We start from the raw sequence: 17,900 nt of genomic DNA on the forward strand, positions 1-17,900 counted from the left end.
GGGCTCCAAAATCACTGCAGATGGTGATTGCAGCCATGAAATTAAAAGACACTTACTCTTTGAAAGGAAAGTTCTGACCAACCTAGATAGCATATTAAAAAGCAGAGACATTACTTTGCCAACAAAGTTCCGTCTAGTCAAGGCTATTGTTTTTAGTAGTCATGTATGGATGTGAGAGTTGGACTATAAAGAAAGCTGAGCACCGAAGAATTGATGCTTTTGAACTGTGGTGTTGGAGAAGACTCTTGAGAGTCCCTTGGACTGCAAGGAGATCCAACCAGTCCATCCTAAAGGAGATCAGTCCTGGGTGTTCATTGGAAGGACTGATGTTGAAGTCGAAACTCCAATACTTTGGCCACCTGAAGCGAAGAGCTGACTCATTGGAAAAGACCCTGATGCTGGGAAAGATTGAGGGCAGGAGGAGAAGGGGACGACAGAGGATGAGATGGCTTGATGGCATCGCCAACACAATGGACATGGTTTTGGGCGGACTCCAGGAGTTGGTGTTGGACAGGGAGGCCTGGCATGCTGCAGTTCATGGGGTCACAAAGAGTCAGACACGACTGAGTGACTGAACTGAACTGAACTGAGGACATGGATGCAACTTAGATGTACATCGTTAGATGAATGGATAAGGAAGTTGTGGTACGTATACACAATAGAATATTCCTCAGCTATAAAAAAAATGAATTTGAGTCAGTTCTAATGAGATGGAACCTATTATACGGAGTGAAGTAAGTCAGAAAGAGAAAGACAAATATTATATATTAACAGGTATATATGAAATTTAGAAATGTGGTGCCAATGATCCTACATGCAGGGCAGCAAAGGGAACACAGATATAAAGAACAGACTTTTGGAATCAGTGGGAGAAGACAAGTGTGGGATGATTTGAAAGAATACCATTGAAACATGTACAGTACCATATGTAAAATAGATGACCAGTGCAAGTTCGAGGCATGAAGCAGGGCATTGATGCTCTGGGAAAACCTAGAGGGATAGGGTGTGGAGGGGTGTGGGAGGGGATTCAGGATGGGGGGATACGTGTATACCTATGGGCAATTAATGTTGATGTATGGCCAAAAAAACCCATCACAATCTTGTAAAGTAATTATCTTCCAATTAAAATACATTAATTTATAATAAAAAAGAGGCTTCCAGTTCAAGATGGTGGAGTAGAAGAATGTGCACTCACCTCCTCCTGCAAGAGCACCAAAATCACAGCTAGCTGTTGAACAACCACCAACAGGAGGATGCTTGAACCTATCAAAAAAAAAAAAGAAAAGGTATGCCACATCCAAAGACAAAGAAGAAGCTCCAGAAAGATGGTAGGAGGGACACAATTGCAATAAAATCAAATCCCATACCCACTTGGTGGGTCATCCACAAACTGGAGAACAATAATACCAAAGAAGTTCTCCCACTGTTGTGAGGGTTCAGAACCCTACATCAGGCTCCCCACCCTGGAGACCCGACAAATGGACTGGGAATCCCCAGAGAATCTGACCTTGAAGGCCAGGTGGATTTGATTATAAGACTTCCACGGGACTGGGGGAAACAGAGACTCCAGTCTTGGAGGGCACAAATAAACCCTTGCACACACCAAGACTCAGAGGAAAAGAGCAATGACTCCACTGAAACCAAACCAAAACTACCTGCTAGTGTTAGAGGGTCTCCTGTGGAGGCATGGGTTGGCACGGGCTCACCACAGGGATGGGGAGGACTGGCAGTAACTGTCTGGAAAGGTCCCCTTTGGGGTAAACCTTCTTGGTGGGAGGAGAAGGGGACAACAGAGGATGAGATGGTTGGATGGCATCACCAACTTGATGGACATGAGTTTGAGTAAGCTCCAGGAGTTGGTGATGGGCAGGGGAGCCTGGCGTGCTGCAGTTCATGGGGTTACAAAGAGTCGGACATGACTGAGCAACTGAACTGAACTGAACTGAGCAGAGCCCTACCCACCAGAGCAAGACCCAGTTTTTCCCACCAGTAGTCCCTCCCATCAGGAAGCTTACACAGCCTCTTAGCCTCCTCCATCAGAGGGCAGGCAGAAGAAGCAAGAAGAACCAAAACCCAGCAGAGACTAAACAAAGGCACATTACAGAACGTTACTCAGCATGAAAAAGGAGAAAGTTATATCCCAGATGAAGGGACAAGATAAACCCCAGAAAAACAACTAAAGAAGTGGAGATAGGCAACCTTTCAGAAAAAGAATTCAAGCTAATGATAGTGAAGATGATTCAGGATCTCAGAAAAAGAATGGAGGCAAAGGTTGAGAAGATACAAGAAATGTTTACCAAAGACCTAAAAGAACTAAAGAACAAACAAACAGATGAATAATACACTAGAAGGAATCCATAGCAGAATAACTGAGGCAGAAGAACGGATAAATGGCCTGGAGGACAGAAATGTTGGAAATCATTGCCACAGAACAGAACATAGAAAAAAGTATGAAAAGAAATGAAGAGAGCCTAAGAGACCTCTGGGACAACATTAAACACACCAATATTCGCATTATAGGGACCCGGAAGGAGAAGAGAGAGAGAAAGGAGCTGAGAAAATGCTTGAAGAGATCATAGCTGAATACTTCCCTAACATGGGAAAGGAAATAACCAACCAAGTCCCAGAGAGTCCCAGGCACAGAGAGTCCCAGGCAGGATAAACCAAAGGAGGAACACACCAAGATACATAATAATCAAACTGACAAAAATTAAAAACAGAGATAAAATGTTAAAAGCAACAAGGGAAAAATGACAATATACAAGGGAACTCCCATCAGGCTATCAGCTGATTTCTCAACAGAAACTCTACAAGCCAGGAGGGAATGGCATGATATATTTAAAGTGATGAAAGGGAAGAACCTACAACCAAGAATATTCTACCCAGGAAGACTCTCCTTCAGATTTGATGGACAAATCAAAAGCTTTCCAGACAAGCAAAGGTTAAGAGAATTCAGCACCACCAAACCAGCTTTACAATAAATGCTAAAGGAACTTCTCTAGGCAGAAAACAAGAGAAGGAAAAGCCCTACCTACAGAAAATAAACCCAAAACAGTGGTAATAGGATCATGAAAGTGAAAGTGTTAGTCACTCAGTCATATCTGACTCTTTGCTACCCCATGGACTTTAGCCTGCCAGGCTCCTCTGTCCATGGAATTCTCCAGGCAAGAATACTGGAGTGGGTTGCCATTCCCTTCTCCAGGGGAATAGGGCCATACATATCAATTATTACCTTAACTGTAAATGGATTAAATGCACCTACCAAAAGACATAGATTGACTGAGCAGGTGAAAACATGTGCATGTATGCACTTCCACTTACCACATTACTCTGACCCCCCAAATTGTATGTAATTATTTTATATTGTTAGATTAATCATGTTCCCATTATGGCTTGCAATTGTAACCATCTTTTATTCTTTGTCTGACTATTGATTGTGAAAACTGATAAACATCTTTTACTATTGTGATTATGTAAGTATTACTCACTTAATATCATTGTATCATGATTGAGCAACAGAAAAATTATAGAATTCTATATCACCTAAACTAGCATTTAATAGAAAAACCTGTAATCACTGTTTAAAATCTAGATGCATATCATAATTATCTTGGAATTTTTTGAAAAATACAAATGCCCATGTATTTTTTTTTACCAGAGCTCCAGATATGTTTCTATGGAGCAGCCATGTTTAACAACAACTGGACTATATGAGGATCTTTTACCTTTATCTAGTTTGTTTCATTTTTCTATTTCATAGTCAGTGCTCCCATTTCATTTAGTTTATGTTTTCCAATTTCTCCATCTCTTCTTTTTTCTTTGATGTTCTTTCTCAAGCCTTTATCAATCATAGTAGAAAATCTTTCGTATACATATATATATGTATAACTTACAAATATATATATGTAAACATGAATTTTTGTCTAAAAAATTTATGCAATTTTGATTCCACTTGTTTGACTTAGTATAAATAGAATGCTATATTTCTAATTTTTAAAAAATAGATATGCAACAAGCAACAGAGGTTTACTACATAGCACAAGGAACCACAGTCAATGTCTTGTAATAACCTACAACAGAAAATAATTTCAGAAACAATGTATGTGCTTATATATAAAACTGAATCACACACGAAAAAGAATTCTATTTTTTGAAATTTAGTAATGTTTATCTTTTTACCAGTTTTTCTAACTGTCCTATAAACATCTAATAACAACTTATGAAATACAAAATTTTGAATATATTTATGTAGCATATGATTAATATAAATTAATTAAATGTAAATCTATTATATTTAGATTATTAATGACATCATTCAAGATGCTTCTATTCTTGTTTTTTCTGCACTTGATAACATAGTCTCTGAGCAATGTTAATATGTCTCATTATGATTATATATTTTTTCTTTTCACTTATATTTCTTCTGATTTTTGCTTTTGTATCTTTGTTTCTTTGTTGTTAAGGTTTTGCTGTTAATGGTTTATGATGTCTATCTTCTTGGTGAATTGTATATTTTATTATAAAAAAATTCATCTTTGTTTCATTTAAAATAAAATAATTTTTTAAAAGGAGCAATGAAAAAAATAAGGAAAAGGGTGTTATATGCAAGGAAAGTGTCAGACCTATGATTCTGTAGCAGTTGTTTAGGTTGACTGGAGTAGGGAGAGATTCATGGCAACTCATGAAATTCCTGAAGCCTAGAATGCCTTTCTCTCCTCTATTATCCCCCATTCCTACTCCCTGGAACACCATCCTTCAAGGTCCAAATCAAATGCTGCTATTAGTGAATTCTTCACTGATTTCCCTCCTTTCTAAAAGTGGAATAATTTCTATTTTGAACTCCTATAGAAACTTTTTCCTTTTATTTCAGTGAATAAAATATATTTATTAGCATTTGTCTATGACTTGTTTTCTCCCATAAATTCTGAGCACCTTTAGAGCAAGGATCTAGTCTCAGTCAACTATCTTTTCCACTGCAGTTTCTGGTACACCACCATGACCACAGGTAGTACATAGTAAATTTGTTGAATTAATTTAAACTCGTATCCCAGAGATTAGCACTACTCACCCCAAAGGCTATGTTGTCCCAGATCCATAGGCAGAAACATGAATTACTTTCTTGCCTTATTTTTTCCCAGTTGGGAAAGGCCAAGGACAGCCCCCAACATAATTGTAGGCATGGGTCATCTAGACTCTGAGACCTGAGCCCTAAAGGCCTTTGGGGAAGAGTAGAGCAACCTACTAGGACAAGATCTGTGAGCCTTCTTCAGACCCAACTGAGGGAAAGTCAAGTAGGAGAGGTTGCTTTTCTACTTTAACTGAGCATTTTCTTGCTTCAAAATACCTGTCTCCATGCTAATGTTATATCAGTGCCATTACACTGCATGATTTACTATGATCAGCAAAGCAGCTTGTACATTATTTCAAACATGCTAATCAATTTTAGCTCAAAATAGATTTTAATAACCCTGTGAAATTTGTTATCCTAAAATGCTGATCGATAGGGAAGAGCTAAAACAAGTGCAGAGATGTTTGTATTGCAAGCATAAAAAATTATAATCCTTCTCCCAAATCTTTTTTTATAAACAGCCAAGGTATAAATTAAAATGTGTGAAAATACATACCTTTAAGTTGTGTCATTTAGAGCTGAGATTTAAAAAGTCATAGGAAAGGACTAAAGGATTTTCTGCTCAGGGTTTAGCCTTCTGATTCTGTAGGGGGAAAAAAAAGGCCCAAATAATTAATAATCATTGTTAGTATCTATGATAGTATCTCTATTAGTATCTAAGCCAGTATCTATGATACTCAGTTTGCCCTTTTGAAAAAAATTAAGGGAATAAGGGAGCTCCCTGGTGGTCTAGAGGTTAGGATTCAGTGCTTTCACTGCCATGGTCCAGATTCAATCCCTGGTGGGGAAACTGAGGTCCCAGAAGCTGCGTGGCATGGCCCAGAAAAAGAAAACAAATAAGAACCTAGTAGAGCCAAAATTACAAGGTGATTATAAGTACAAAATGAGAGAACTTCTGTAACTGTATCCAGCCTAGAACCTAGTGCTCCCTTCCTCTCCCCTTCCCAACTTATCAAACTCCCATACCAGTCTCCACCTCTTCGCTTTTGCCAAAGCATATTATCTCTATTCTCAACACTTTTTTGCATTTAATTCAAAGCAATGAATCCTGGGTGCTTGGTCAGATTTTTTTCTGAGGAGAAATTTATGTTCTCAGGAAAACAGCATCCCAGAGTAAAGTTACAGTGGCACTTATATGTTCCATGACACAGTATTCTTGTTGTATCTGACAAGATTAGACAATTCTTGATAATTAAGTGCATTGCTCATGTATATATTTCATGATACATTAATTTTTGCTAGTAATATTTGTCTGAAGCAGCTGTTCTTTATTTCATTACCTGAAAGGGGAATATAAGTATAGATCAGTAATCTGTGGAAACATTTTTACAGCCTTGTTTTAGCCAGGGGTTGGAAGTGGTTAAATGTGTTACTATCTGAAAGAAGATGTAAGTTTGCCTGCTTCCTCAGACTTCTGTTTTAATAGTATGATAGCCAAGAGGGGATAGAAGGATCTAGAATGTATGAATGAAGTGTGAATTTCCAAACTGACTTATATGGCATGTATAAGCTATGAAACAAAAAACAAGACTGTCTATGAAGCCAGTCTGGAAACAGGTAAATTCCAGTAAAGCTTTTAAGACCTCTCTAGCTGAAATAACCTTAAAACAGAGAAAAAATTTAGTGACTGATATTATTATGTATTTGAAATGTGCAGGTTGAACAGCATTTGGACTTGGAATGAAACAATAAGAGGTTCCATTCATGGATAACCAACAAGATAAGGCTATTGTTGCCTCAACCAACGGAGAAAACACTATGATTAATGGGGTCAAGGAAAATGGTAAGGGAATTTAATTATAGTATGCAATAGCTCTCCCAGTAGTCCTTTGTTATTGCTATAGATTTTCAGTATCAACAGAGCAGGGGCAAGTTAAGTCTAGGATACTTCTGAGATAGGTATTAATCCTAAACTTTATCCCACCAAATCTGTAACTGGACTAGAAGGGTCTCTAGGAGGTATCTAATCCAACCCCTTTGCTCTCTGAAATTATCTCTATCAAATGATCTGAAATTATCTCTATCAAATGAATACTTAGGTTCCCCTAAATTCGTAGTGAATTAGAAATCTACTTTGATATGAAGTTTGAAATGTCTAGATTCCGTAGAAGCTTCCAAAACAGAGGTAAGTCTGAAGGATAGGAATATGCCTTAGAGTTTAAAAATCATGAATATATCCCATCTGAGCATTTTCCCACCCTGAAAGCTTTAACTTTCCAATTGATCAAGCAATCCATTTTTCCCTCATTTCTGAGGAGGGTGTTGTGTGTGTCTGAAGAAAAAGCTGAACCTAAAGAAATAATTACTTTTCACTCACATAAATGTTCAGTACAAAATCAGGGTCATTCTTTAACTTTGTAGTTTCTAGTTCTAAAGTTAGAGAAGCTGAAGCTTACCTTTTATACATTAAGATCAAGTACCAGAAACTGATCAAGGGAAAGAGTTAATGAGTCTGGTCTAAGATCTTTAACTTTATTTCTGTCATTTCCCCCCTTTTCTCTAGATTCAGAGGACCAGGATGTGGCAATGAAGTCATTTGCAGCTCTAGAGGCTGCTGCACCAATCCAGTCTATACCGGTGGCTCAAAAAGAGAACCTGATGTACCCCAGAGGTCTCCTGCCTCTGCCCTCTAAGAAGCCCTGTATGCAGAGCCCTCCCTCTCCTTTGGGCCTGATTGAAGCACCTGAGCATACTGCTAATAGTGCTTCTGTGAATGCCATCTCCCTTACATCTGGTGTTGCAAAGGGCCTGAACACATGGTCATTGCCCAATGAGTGTGAGAAAGCTCCATTTGCCATAATGGAGCCTGCAGGCATGTCAGCTCTGAATGGGGACTGCCTCATGCAGCCAAGCCGGACTTGCTTGGGCTGCTTCATGGAATCCAAGGATGCAGTAGATCCTGAGCCAGGGATCAGTCTAAAAGTCAGTGATCTAAACAGGGATTATGAAACCTGTGCAGTCTCTGATATAGGGATTCAGTGTATTAATGCTGGAGAAAACATGAAATACGGAGAACAGCTTCTCTCAGATCAGCTCCTAGGCTTCCCCTTGCACAAATCAAGGGCAGGAGATAGACGAGAAGCTGAGAAACCTGACATTGACTTGGAGGACCCAGGTCAGAAAAGTTATTATGAGGCATTACTGTTAGATAAGTGCAATACAGAAGAGGCTTTGCTGGCAAATTCCAATCAGGATTGGGGTTACTTTGAGACTTTCATTAGTGAGAGTAAGATCGAACTACTTGACCTCTGTTCCAAGAATGAGCTGTCTGTCAACCTGTTCTCTGAAGAAGATGTGGATAACTACATGTTTGATGATGATGAGTCAACACTGGGCAGTGATGTCTGCTCCCTGAAAATTCGATATGAGTCCTTCCAGGACAATGTTCGAGACAAGACCACCCTTTTGATGCAGGAGGATGCCCAGTTCAACTTTTTTCCCAGTGTCTTTACTACCTGCCCCAAGCGGGAGTCTAAGACTGGGGCCCTGAAGCAAAGTAGCGATTTTTCCCAATTCAAGGTCCCTGATGTGAGCATTATCTGGGGGGAGGAAGATAAAAACCTGGACAAGAAGAAAGGCAAAGAAGAAGGCCAGGAAGAAAAAGGTGCAGAGAAAAAAGATGGGAAGGATAATGAAGAAAAATCTGCCTTAAATAAACCATGCAGTGGAACTGAAGTAGAGCAATTTAAGAATCTAAAGCAAGGCCATCTTGCCAATTCCTTGGAAGCATCAGGGAATTTCAGTGATGGTAGTTCCTTCATTGAGGTCTCATTTGATACCATGGGGGAGATCAAGGACTGTAGCCGCTATATGGCTCGGGACACTAATTCTGGCAGCTCCTCCTCCCAGCAGAACTATGGGCTACGAGCCAAGAGAAAAGTCAGGTATAGTGAAGATTATCTGTATGATGTTGACTCACTAGAGGGTGAAAAAGTAAATGAGAGGAAGGAATGGCTGCCAGGTGGTTCTATAGAAGAAGATGATGATGAATGGTGTCCCAAAAAGAGAAGAAAAGTAACCCGTAAGGAGCCCCCTGTTATTATCAAATATATTATCATCAACCGTTTTAAAGGTGAGAAAAACATGCTGGTGAAGTTGGGTAGAGTGGATGCCAGTGAAACAACAGTTAATTTGAGTGAAAATCAGCTCAACAAATATGCCAAGCTGGCTCCCTTGAAGGGCTTCTGGCAAAAGAAGAAAAAGCAGAGAAACAGCAATGCAGACTCCAGCAAAACATCCTTATGCCAAAAGCAAAGCTTTGAACCAGGTAGCTTTGAGATGTCATTTCTGCCACCTGCTCGTAAACGAAAATCTAAACTTGGCAACAGGCACAGGATTCAAAGAATCCCATCCATAGAGACGTCAGCAAGTGGTAAGCAGGTTTCATTCTGCAATGATGAGAGGCAAACTAATAATTGTAAAGAAGATGGAGGCCTGAAAGGCACACTGAAGTCAGCACCTCTGGCTTCCCCCAGTTGTGCAAATGGATCACATTTAAATGACATCACAGGTCCTGACTCAGAGAAAGTCAAAGCCCAAGATGGTCAATTTAAGGGACCAGAGAGGAAAGTGCTTAACAAAATCAAATTTAAAAGTGAAGCCAGGTTAAAATCCAAGAAAATCAAAGCTGGGCAAGAAAGCAAGCCAGTTGTTCAAATGAGTCCTATTTTGGAAAACCAATCCTCCAAGGCTAATTCAAAGAATGAAGCCATTCCTGGGACCTCAAACAGTTCTCATCTATCTGAATTTCATGAGACAAAGGTTGCTAAGAATTCTACTTTCCTACCAACCAGCTGCTCTTCTGAAATGCCTCTATCATCTGCTCATGTTGCCAACAATATACCTGTTATTCCTGGAGGGTATCTACAGACATTGTTAGATGCTTCTGACTTGTCAAATAATACTGGTATCTCATACTTCAATCATCATTCTCCAGAGCAAAACGAAGACAGGCTCACTCAAACAGAAAAATCATTTGTACCTCTCCAACCTGCCCAGGACTGTGTGCTTTCCTCACCTGCTGAGTCTCAGCTGCTTCAGTCATCCCAAAACTTCAAAATGGAATCAAACAGCTATGGAGATGTGTGGCACAACAAACCTGCTTCTGGCTCCCAGGAATTCATTGCTGAAGTCTCAAGGGAGATAGCTCCAACCCAGTCCAGTGAATATGGAGTCTCCCAAGTAGTCTCCATGGAAAATAGCCTCACAGCTACAACATACAATCCAATCTGTCTCAATAGTGGTGGAAGTAGTTGCAACAAGGTCATATATACCTCTGTGCAAGACACCCAGCTCTCATCTGATGACTCTTACCAATTATGTCACTTTAATAATGGAGAGGTCTGCTTTCCTTTCCAGCACGGTCCAGTCAATATGGACGATGTGCGGCTCTTTAGCTTTGATTCCATTGCCCCACTCTCTGTCAACTCAAGCAATTATTGCTCCTTAAGCTTGAAATCCTGTGAAAAGGATGGTGATGATGATATTGCTGATGACTTCTTGGCCCACTGCAGCCCCAAGCTGGTGATCCAGCAGAGCATTGATGAGATAGCACCACTAAAGGAGTCCACTGACCTTTTGGATATCTCCAACTTCACTCCTGACAAATTCCGCCACTCTTCTCTCTCAGAGATATCTCCACCTGATACTCCCAGTCTTTCCCCTCAAATTACCAGATGTGAGAATATCAAGACACTAGGAACACTAAAAGGATTCCAAGAGGGTGTCCCAGGAACACTGGGCAATATGGAGAAAATCAAGTGGGACTGCAGTACCCTTTCACGGCAGGTTCAAGTGGATGATGGATTTACTTTAAATAACCATCAGTTTCAATTCCATATGTTCAATGATGAGGATTCTGTCAGCCTGCTCCAGAAAGCCCCTTGCTTATCAACATTTAATGATCCATCTAGTCAAATGAGTACCAGCAGCAAGGTGCCAAAATCAAGAAAGAAAAGTTCACCCAGCAAGAGTGGGGCTATGAACCAAAGCTCTTCTCAGAAAAACAACAGGAAAAAATCCCCCAAAGGCAACAACAAAGGGATTGAAAAACCACCTGGCAAAACCTCCCGCCAGGTCCCTAAGTCAGCAAAGAAAGGGAAATTCATGGCTGCAATCAATGGAGAGAAAATGCAAATTGGCATCAGTCGTGGAGGAGGCCAAATCAACAGCATATCCTCCACGGGGAAGACATTGGCTGAATGTATCCAACATGGCCCTGTGGCCTCTATGAAGATGCCAAGTCAGAAGGGACTTTCGGGAGACTGGTCTTTAAGTCAGAAGGGACTTTCTGGAGACTGGTCTTTGGGGAAGGAGAGCAGCCCAGGTTGGAATGACATGAACATGGGCACCAACACCAACAACCTTTTGGATGATGACCAACGGGAATTTCAGGAGCCTTCATATATCTTGTCCAACATTGCCTCTGGTATGGCAGATGTGCAGAGGTTCATGATGGCCTCCATAGAACCCCTTTGGGAACCCATGGAGCACCATGGGGACCCCAATATATTCTACTCCCCTGAGTCCAATAGTCTAAAATTAAAAACCCTCAAAATATTGGCTGGGACACCACAGGAATCTAAGAAAAAGGTCAACAATGGCTCTCCAGGAGCCACTAAGAATCACAGGTCTATCAAGGGTGTGAGTAAAAGCAATGGGAAAGCAGTGATAGGTGATCCTGGTCGTGCAAGCATGTCTGGTTATAATGAGGACTCTCGCTCTGCCTTCTTTGATAAAAAGCTTAATAACCTGAGCACTTTAGGCAATAATGTACCGACACACAAAAAGTTATATCGTCACAAAACCAGCTCCAAGGCCCTGAGAGAAGAGAAGTGTAAGGGAAAGCGCATGGAGCGAGAACAGGTCCACAAGGATGAGGCTGGGACAGCTTCTTTTGAAAAACTGAGGTAATACTGCACCAAAATGGCTGAAATGATGCACCTTAGCTTTCCTACTCTGCTAAGCCCACAGTCCCTCATTTTTTCCCTCTTAAAAGCAAAAGTTTGCATGAAAGAAACTGTCCCATTCCTTTCTTTTTCAAATTAAAACAAAAAGAAAAAAGTGCATGAAAATCCCTATACCTCTAAGCCAACCAAAAGATTGGGCAATTTTGTTGTGGCTTGACTAGGGATAAATTTTGACAAGGCTACTTTTTCTGCTAGTCAGCGTTGATTTTTACTTACTGAGAAAATACAACTAAAATATGCTTTTGAATGATTTGGGGAAGGGAAGGGCTTTGCAGTAAGAAAAATTTTGACCAACAGAATTTAAAAGTTATATAGACCAAAAAACCAAGAAGATTTAAACAAAAGGAGCATAATTTGGAAAACAAAATCTCATCATAAGGCAATTAGGAGTGCTTTCTAGTGCCCCCTGCTATTGGTATCTTTTTCTGCATCATACGGCATCTAGTATGATGTAAACAAATTTAGATTGTATGATCCCTTTGTGGGACATACACTAAATCTAACTAAGATGGCATAAATTGTTTGGTTTTTCTGCAGGGATTCCGACTACAATCTCCTAAAAGCAGAAACAACATTTTGGGTTTTACCTGTGTTTGAAGAAGAGACTCGCATTTTCCAGAAAGACATTTGATGTTTGTGTTTTATTTCTTTCAAAATATGCCTTGTGGTATGTATGTTGACATGTAAGTGCTTAAAGAAAAGAATTTTAAAGTGTGGGAATAAGTCTTTAGAAGCAAACTTTAATCTGATGTTCTATGTAAAAGACTTTAGAAGTCATACAGTTGCACAAGTAGTTTATGCACTATTTATCCAAGGGGAAATAAAGGAAAACATTGTGCCAAACTACAAACAAGTGACTGTATTGTATATATTTTTACTTCTATATCAACATTTGGTTGTGAGTATTTGGGGAACTTGTCCCTGTTAATTTACTAGAAACATTCCAGTGATTATTGCTATTAACCACCCCCACTTATGTGGATAGCACCTGTAGATCACAGTGGAAAAATATGTTGTGTTACACAATTTACCAAAACTTAAAGGATACTGTTTGAAATGTGCCAAATTTCCTTACCTCATCTTACATATTCACCCCCACAGTTTAAAGCTCATTAATTAATTTAAAATATAAGAATACATACCTTATTTTTAAAATTAAAATTCTACTGTCCTGTGTGGAAACATGAACCATTAAATAAGGCACAAAAAGGTTTGTTTGTTCCATTGTCTAAGGGTTAAAGTGTTGGAAAAGTCTGAAAGTCACAACAGCTAAGTCCATCAGGGACCCAAGTATATGCATTTACAGAAACTTTTACAAGGAAACAAAGCAGCTGCTTTAAAGTTTGTTTTCTAAAAGGAAAATCTGTATCTGAAAATTATTTAAAGTGCAAAGTTATATTGCTGATACTTTATATCTCAGTTTTATATATTTTATAATAGTCTGGGATAAATTATAAAATAGCTATAAAATCAAGACTAAGATAAATGAAATACATAGATTGCTTTTAAGTAGTTTCATAAATGTTTTATTCCAGTTTTGTCAGAAGTGCACTCATATCATGGCTTTAGTGTTAAGTGTTTAATCTTGCAATGCCAATGTCATTTAAAGAAAATGTTAAGGTATCTCAGTTAGATGCCTACGAATCACATACATATATTTGATAAACTGAATAATTTGTAACAACTAATTGGGGCCATATATACTTAGTCTGAGGATGACTAGAGTATCTGATGCCACACACTAAACTTAAATCTCAATCTTTTATATAAATTTTTGAAATCACATTTTTTATTTAGCCCTTTCCCTTTTTAAAAAATTTCACAGCCCCAACATCCCTCACAACTAGCTTTTTCTTCCCTTTTATTCACCACTTGACTTCTAACATTTGATCTCTTTTCCTTGCACAGTTGAAGGCCTGTGTGTCTGATGACTGATGCATTATGGCACAGATGAGATAATGGATGTGAAAGCGCTTTGTAGATCGTAAAGTGCTATACAGATATAGGGGATTAATATTATTAATGTTGTTGGTTGTTGTTGTTGTTACTCTTACTATTCTTACTAATATTGTTACTAACCTATTAACTTGTGGATATATAGGCTGTGGGTGGGAGGGTGGAGAATAGGTGGGTGGGGGAAAAGGGGATTTTAAAAAAGGGAATATATTTCAAAAGGAAAATTTTAAGCAAAATATGAACCTACCTAGTCATTGCCACCTAAATATATTCACAAACAGAGAAGCAACATTTGAAAGTAGTCAGAGAGAAGTGGAAGGAAGCCTGTCACATATATAAGTATACACACTTCCCAGTCCATGATTCCTTTTACCAGCCAGCTCTACTACTTACAACTAGGTAGTAAAATGAACAAACATTTCTTCTTGATGGTGTGATTGTGTATGTCTGTGGGGATGAGTGGGTGAAGAGTATTTTGTGAGGCTGCTTCAGGCCTATTCCAAGGTTTTGACACTAGTGTGTGGTGAGTCCTGGAAAATTACTTAATGGAAAAGTACCAGATATGACATGTCTCCTGCTCTTCAGCAGCCATTCAAAAGGAAAAACAATCAAATGGGAACATTTTCTTCTATTTCTCCACTCTGATAGCTAGCTGTTTTTACTAAATGCTATGGCTGGTTCCTAGGAACTGGTCTTTGTTTTGTTTTTATTTTTCTATTTTCCAGCTGAATTTAGTTTGGAATCAACTCTGCCTGTATTCAGATCCCCAAGACTCCAAATCCCAAAGTCACCAGCTTACAGGAATGGAGTGCTTTCTATGTAATCAAATGGTGGCAATGAAAGAAGGAATAAAGAAAATGTTCCATGAGTACAGTGTGTTTTATAAAAATAAATATGGGAGTGGTTGTCCCACTTTTCCTCAGTATCAGTTCAGCTTTAGCAAATGGGGTGAGGTGGGATAGACGGACAGCCTAAAACTGTTGGAAACAAACAATTTCCTTGTCAGAACTTGCTATCATGAATCCTTTGGAATGGATACTCTTTCAGTCGCTCCTATGGAGCCCATTAGGAGCCTAATCTAGGACGTGGTTTATCCCTTTCTCCAAAGAGAACTGCCATTTTAAAGTACCTTTTTTCTTGGCCTACAGTTAATTTTATGTTTTTAAGGTTAAATTAGTGGCTTATAACCAATTATTTTGTACTGAAACATAACAAGGAACCGAGTTTGAGAAATGAACAACAGGATTAGGCAGAAGATGATTGTTCTCTAAATTGCATTCTATATCCCTCTCAGTATATCATGTTCTGAGGTCTTCAGTTTGGGAAGCTTTGTTGGTCTTGTCTCTGCTCTCTCAATCCTTTGCTCCCTCTAACAACATAATAGGCCTGACTTTTGGAGATTCCTTATTCAACCATCTGCCTTAGTGGAGTGAGGACCAGTGACAGAAAGGTAGTGTTTTAACACTATCATAGATATCTGAAATCAGCTGTTGGAATTTTCCTTGGTCTGAATTTCCTGATTGCCACTCCCTACTCTCTTCTCTCTAAGAAGCTTCTTCCTATAATTCCTTCCCCAACAGAATCCCCTTTAATCTTTTCTTTCCTGGGAGCGTTATTCTCTATTATTCTCCTTACTTAATTTCAGTTCTTGATCTTAAAAATGTTCTTCTTTTCTTTTGAAACATCCCACCCTCACCTTCTCCCACAGAGTTCAAAAGTCTGTTCTGTACTTCTGTGTCTCTTTTTCTGTTTTGCATATAGGGTTATCGTTACCATCTTTCTAAATTCCATATATATGTGTTAGTATGCTGTAATGTTCTTTATCTTTCTGGCTTACTTCACTCTGTATAATGGGCTCCAGTTTCATCCATCTCATTAGAACTGATTCATTTTTTATAATCTTATATTCCACCTCCCCAAAGTGTCAGACTATAAGAACTTTAGCCAGGCTACTTTCTTATGGAAGTTCAAAGGGAAACTCTCATACTCTTAATTACTTTTCATTGCCTTGGCTACTTTCAAATCTAATTTTAAATGCAGATACACATGCACACATATGCAGAATTATATTATATGACTAAGGAAAGTTGGAAACTCCTTTTCCTTGAAGATCTAGAAGGAAAGATCTGATCCCTTTCTGCCCTGGTGAGTTGTTGGACTATAAGGAGCAGGGTGCTGAAATAGTGGCCTTGACCAATGTTCTTTGAGACTCTCAGTGTTATGTTTGGTCTTTGATAACTGACTTGAACCCATGGCCTCTCCAGTGTCTCATATACCAGCTTCCTCACAGATCTCTCTTCTGACTTGTTACTTTGTGTAGTTATGTGTTAAGGCCTTACCTTTTTCTCAATGTTTTCAAACCTCCGGCACTACCTTGACCATCACTTCTTTAGCCATCTTCCTGAAGTCCTTGGTGCTAGATGGACTTTTGTGACAACTTTCACCTTCTCTGACCTTTTTCCTTGCTTCTTAAGAAGCATCTGCATGTGTGCAGGCAGGATAGGGAGGGGGCAAGTGTGCATAAAAGAGAGAGAGGCATAAAGGATGCTCACAAGCTGTGAACAACTCTGGCTAGCATCCTTTGTCCTGTTATGTGAGATTCTGCAGTTCTAGTAAATTTCCATTTTAGTGAGTTCTAATTAGCAGTTACTGCCTAAAGGAGAAAACCCATATCCAAGAACCTCTTAACCAAGCTTGGTCTTACCAAGCTGAACCAGTCTGATGCAGATCTGCCACATCTTCAATTCACAGATGCTCTCAGAACAGTTCCAAGAATGAAAGAGAGCTAAGTTTCTGTGCTGAAGAGAATGAAGCATTAGCTAGTCCTAACTGGTGCTAGAACTAGAAGTATTGGTTTTCTCCTGTATTATTGAGAAATTGTCCAATTTAAGGAGTTTTTGTTTTCATTTAGAGATTTTTAAGTGACTACCCATCACTACAGGAATATGTTCTTTTTATGAAATAAAACTAACATGAGATTGACTTTCTAATAATAAAATTCACTAAGCCCATCATTGTGTTTGGAAGACTTAGTACCAAAATCAAGTATTTTTAGTAACAAATAGGGATCTTGTCAACAAAGTGTAGCCCAGGAATTTTGAAAAGGTTTCTCAAGGAACAAAATAAGATAGAAAAAACTTTAGGTGGGCTGTTTAACTTGGGAAACAGTATCAGCTTGAAGGTCCTCAGCCAGCATGGGCTTATTTTGATGGCAGTACTCAGGCTACCCTTTAAGGTACATTTTTTTTCTCAGAATACTAAACAGTAGCTATAGTCATGAAGCAGAGCTCCCTATGCAGCTACATGATACTTGAGATGTACTTTTGATTTCAGAGTAATAACTAAGAGATAAAGCATTGGAGAAGGACAATGTAAAAGAAAGAGGTTTAGTTCAAAGTTTACGGTGTGAATGAGGCTTTTAAAATTGGTATCTGAGTAAATAGATATTAAAGATACTAAAGAAACACTCATCAACATGATATGGAAAGGACGTCTGTCCATCTAACAAGCTCGGTGATTTCTGAATCTGAGAAAGACACCCCCTTCACAAAGAAGAAAGGAGATATTTAAATCATTTTGCCTCTTTGAGCGATGCCTAGTTTTACAGCACAAAAGAAAAGGCTTAGAATGAAAAATATAAGAGGCATTTTGTTTTTGACTCCCAGTGAGAATGAGAGAAAGCTTGAGATGCTCTACTGGGATTCCTGTAGCATTGATTAGAGTTTGCTGCCTACAGAGTTTTGAATGTACTAGTCCTTAATTTAATTTCCATAAAACTGAATGCACCTCTTTAGTAAGTTACTGATTTATGGTGCTAAATAAAATGATTATCCCCATTTTTTCTCCTC

The 17,900-nt window shown here is 38.9% G+C and overlaps 1 protein-coding gene across 2 annotated transcripts in view; it reads left to right on the forward strand.

The window, feature by feature from the left end:
- The window catches only part of NEXMIF (neurite extension and migration factor), a 180,217-nt gene extending 166,033 nt beyond the window's left edge, over nucleotides 1-14,184 (forward strand). Inside the window, exons 2-4 of one of the 2 annotated variants that reach the window (XM_043459000.1) lie at nucleotides 6,786-6,911; nucleotides 7,632-12,036; nucleotides 12,634-14,184. In XM_043459000.1, coding sequence (XP_043314935.1) covers nucleotides 6,833-6,911; nucleotides 7,632-12,036; nucleotides 12,634-12,727 — 4,578 coding nt within the window. In that variant the 5' untranslated portion in view covers nucleotides 6,786-6,832 and the 3' untranslated portion in view covers nucleotides 12,728-14,184. The remainder of the gene's footprint in view (nucleotides 1-6,785; nucleotides 6,912-7,631; nucleotides 12,037-12,633) is intronic. The other variant, XM_043459001.1, reaches the window with a different exon arrangement.
- Nucleotides 14,185-17,900: the final 3,716 nt, after the last annotated feature.

The sequence above is a fragment of the Cervus canadensis genome, chromosome X, assembly GCF_019320065.1.
Source record: "Cervus canadensis isolate Bull #8, Minnesota chromosome X, ASM1932006v1, whole genome shotgun sequence".
Lineage (NCBI taxonomy): Eukaryota > Metazoa > Chordata > Mammalia > Artiodactyla > Cervidae > Cervus > Cervus canadensis.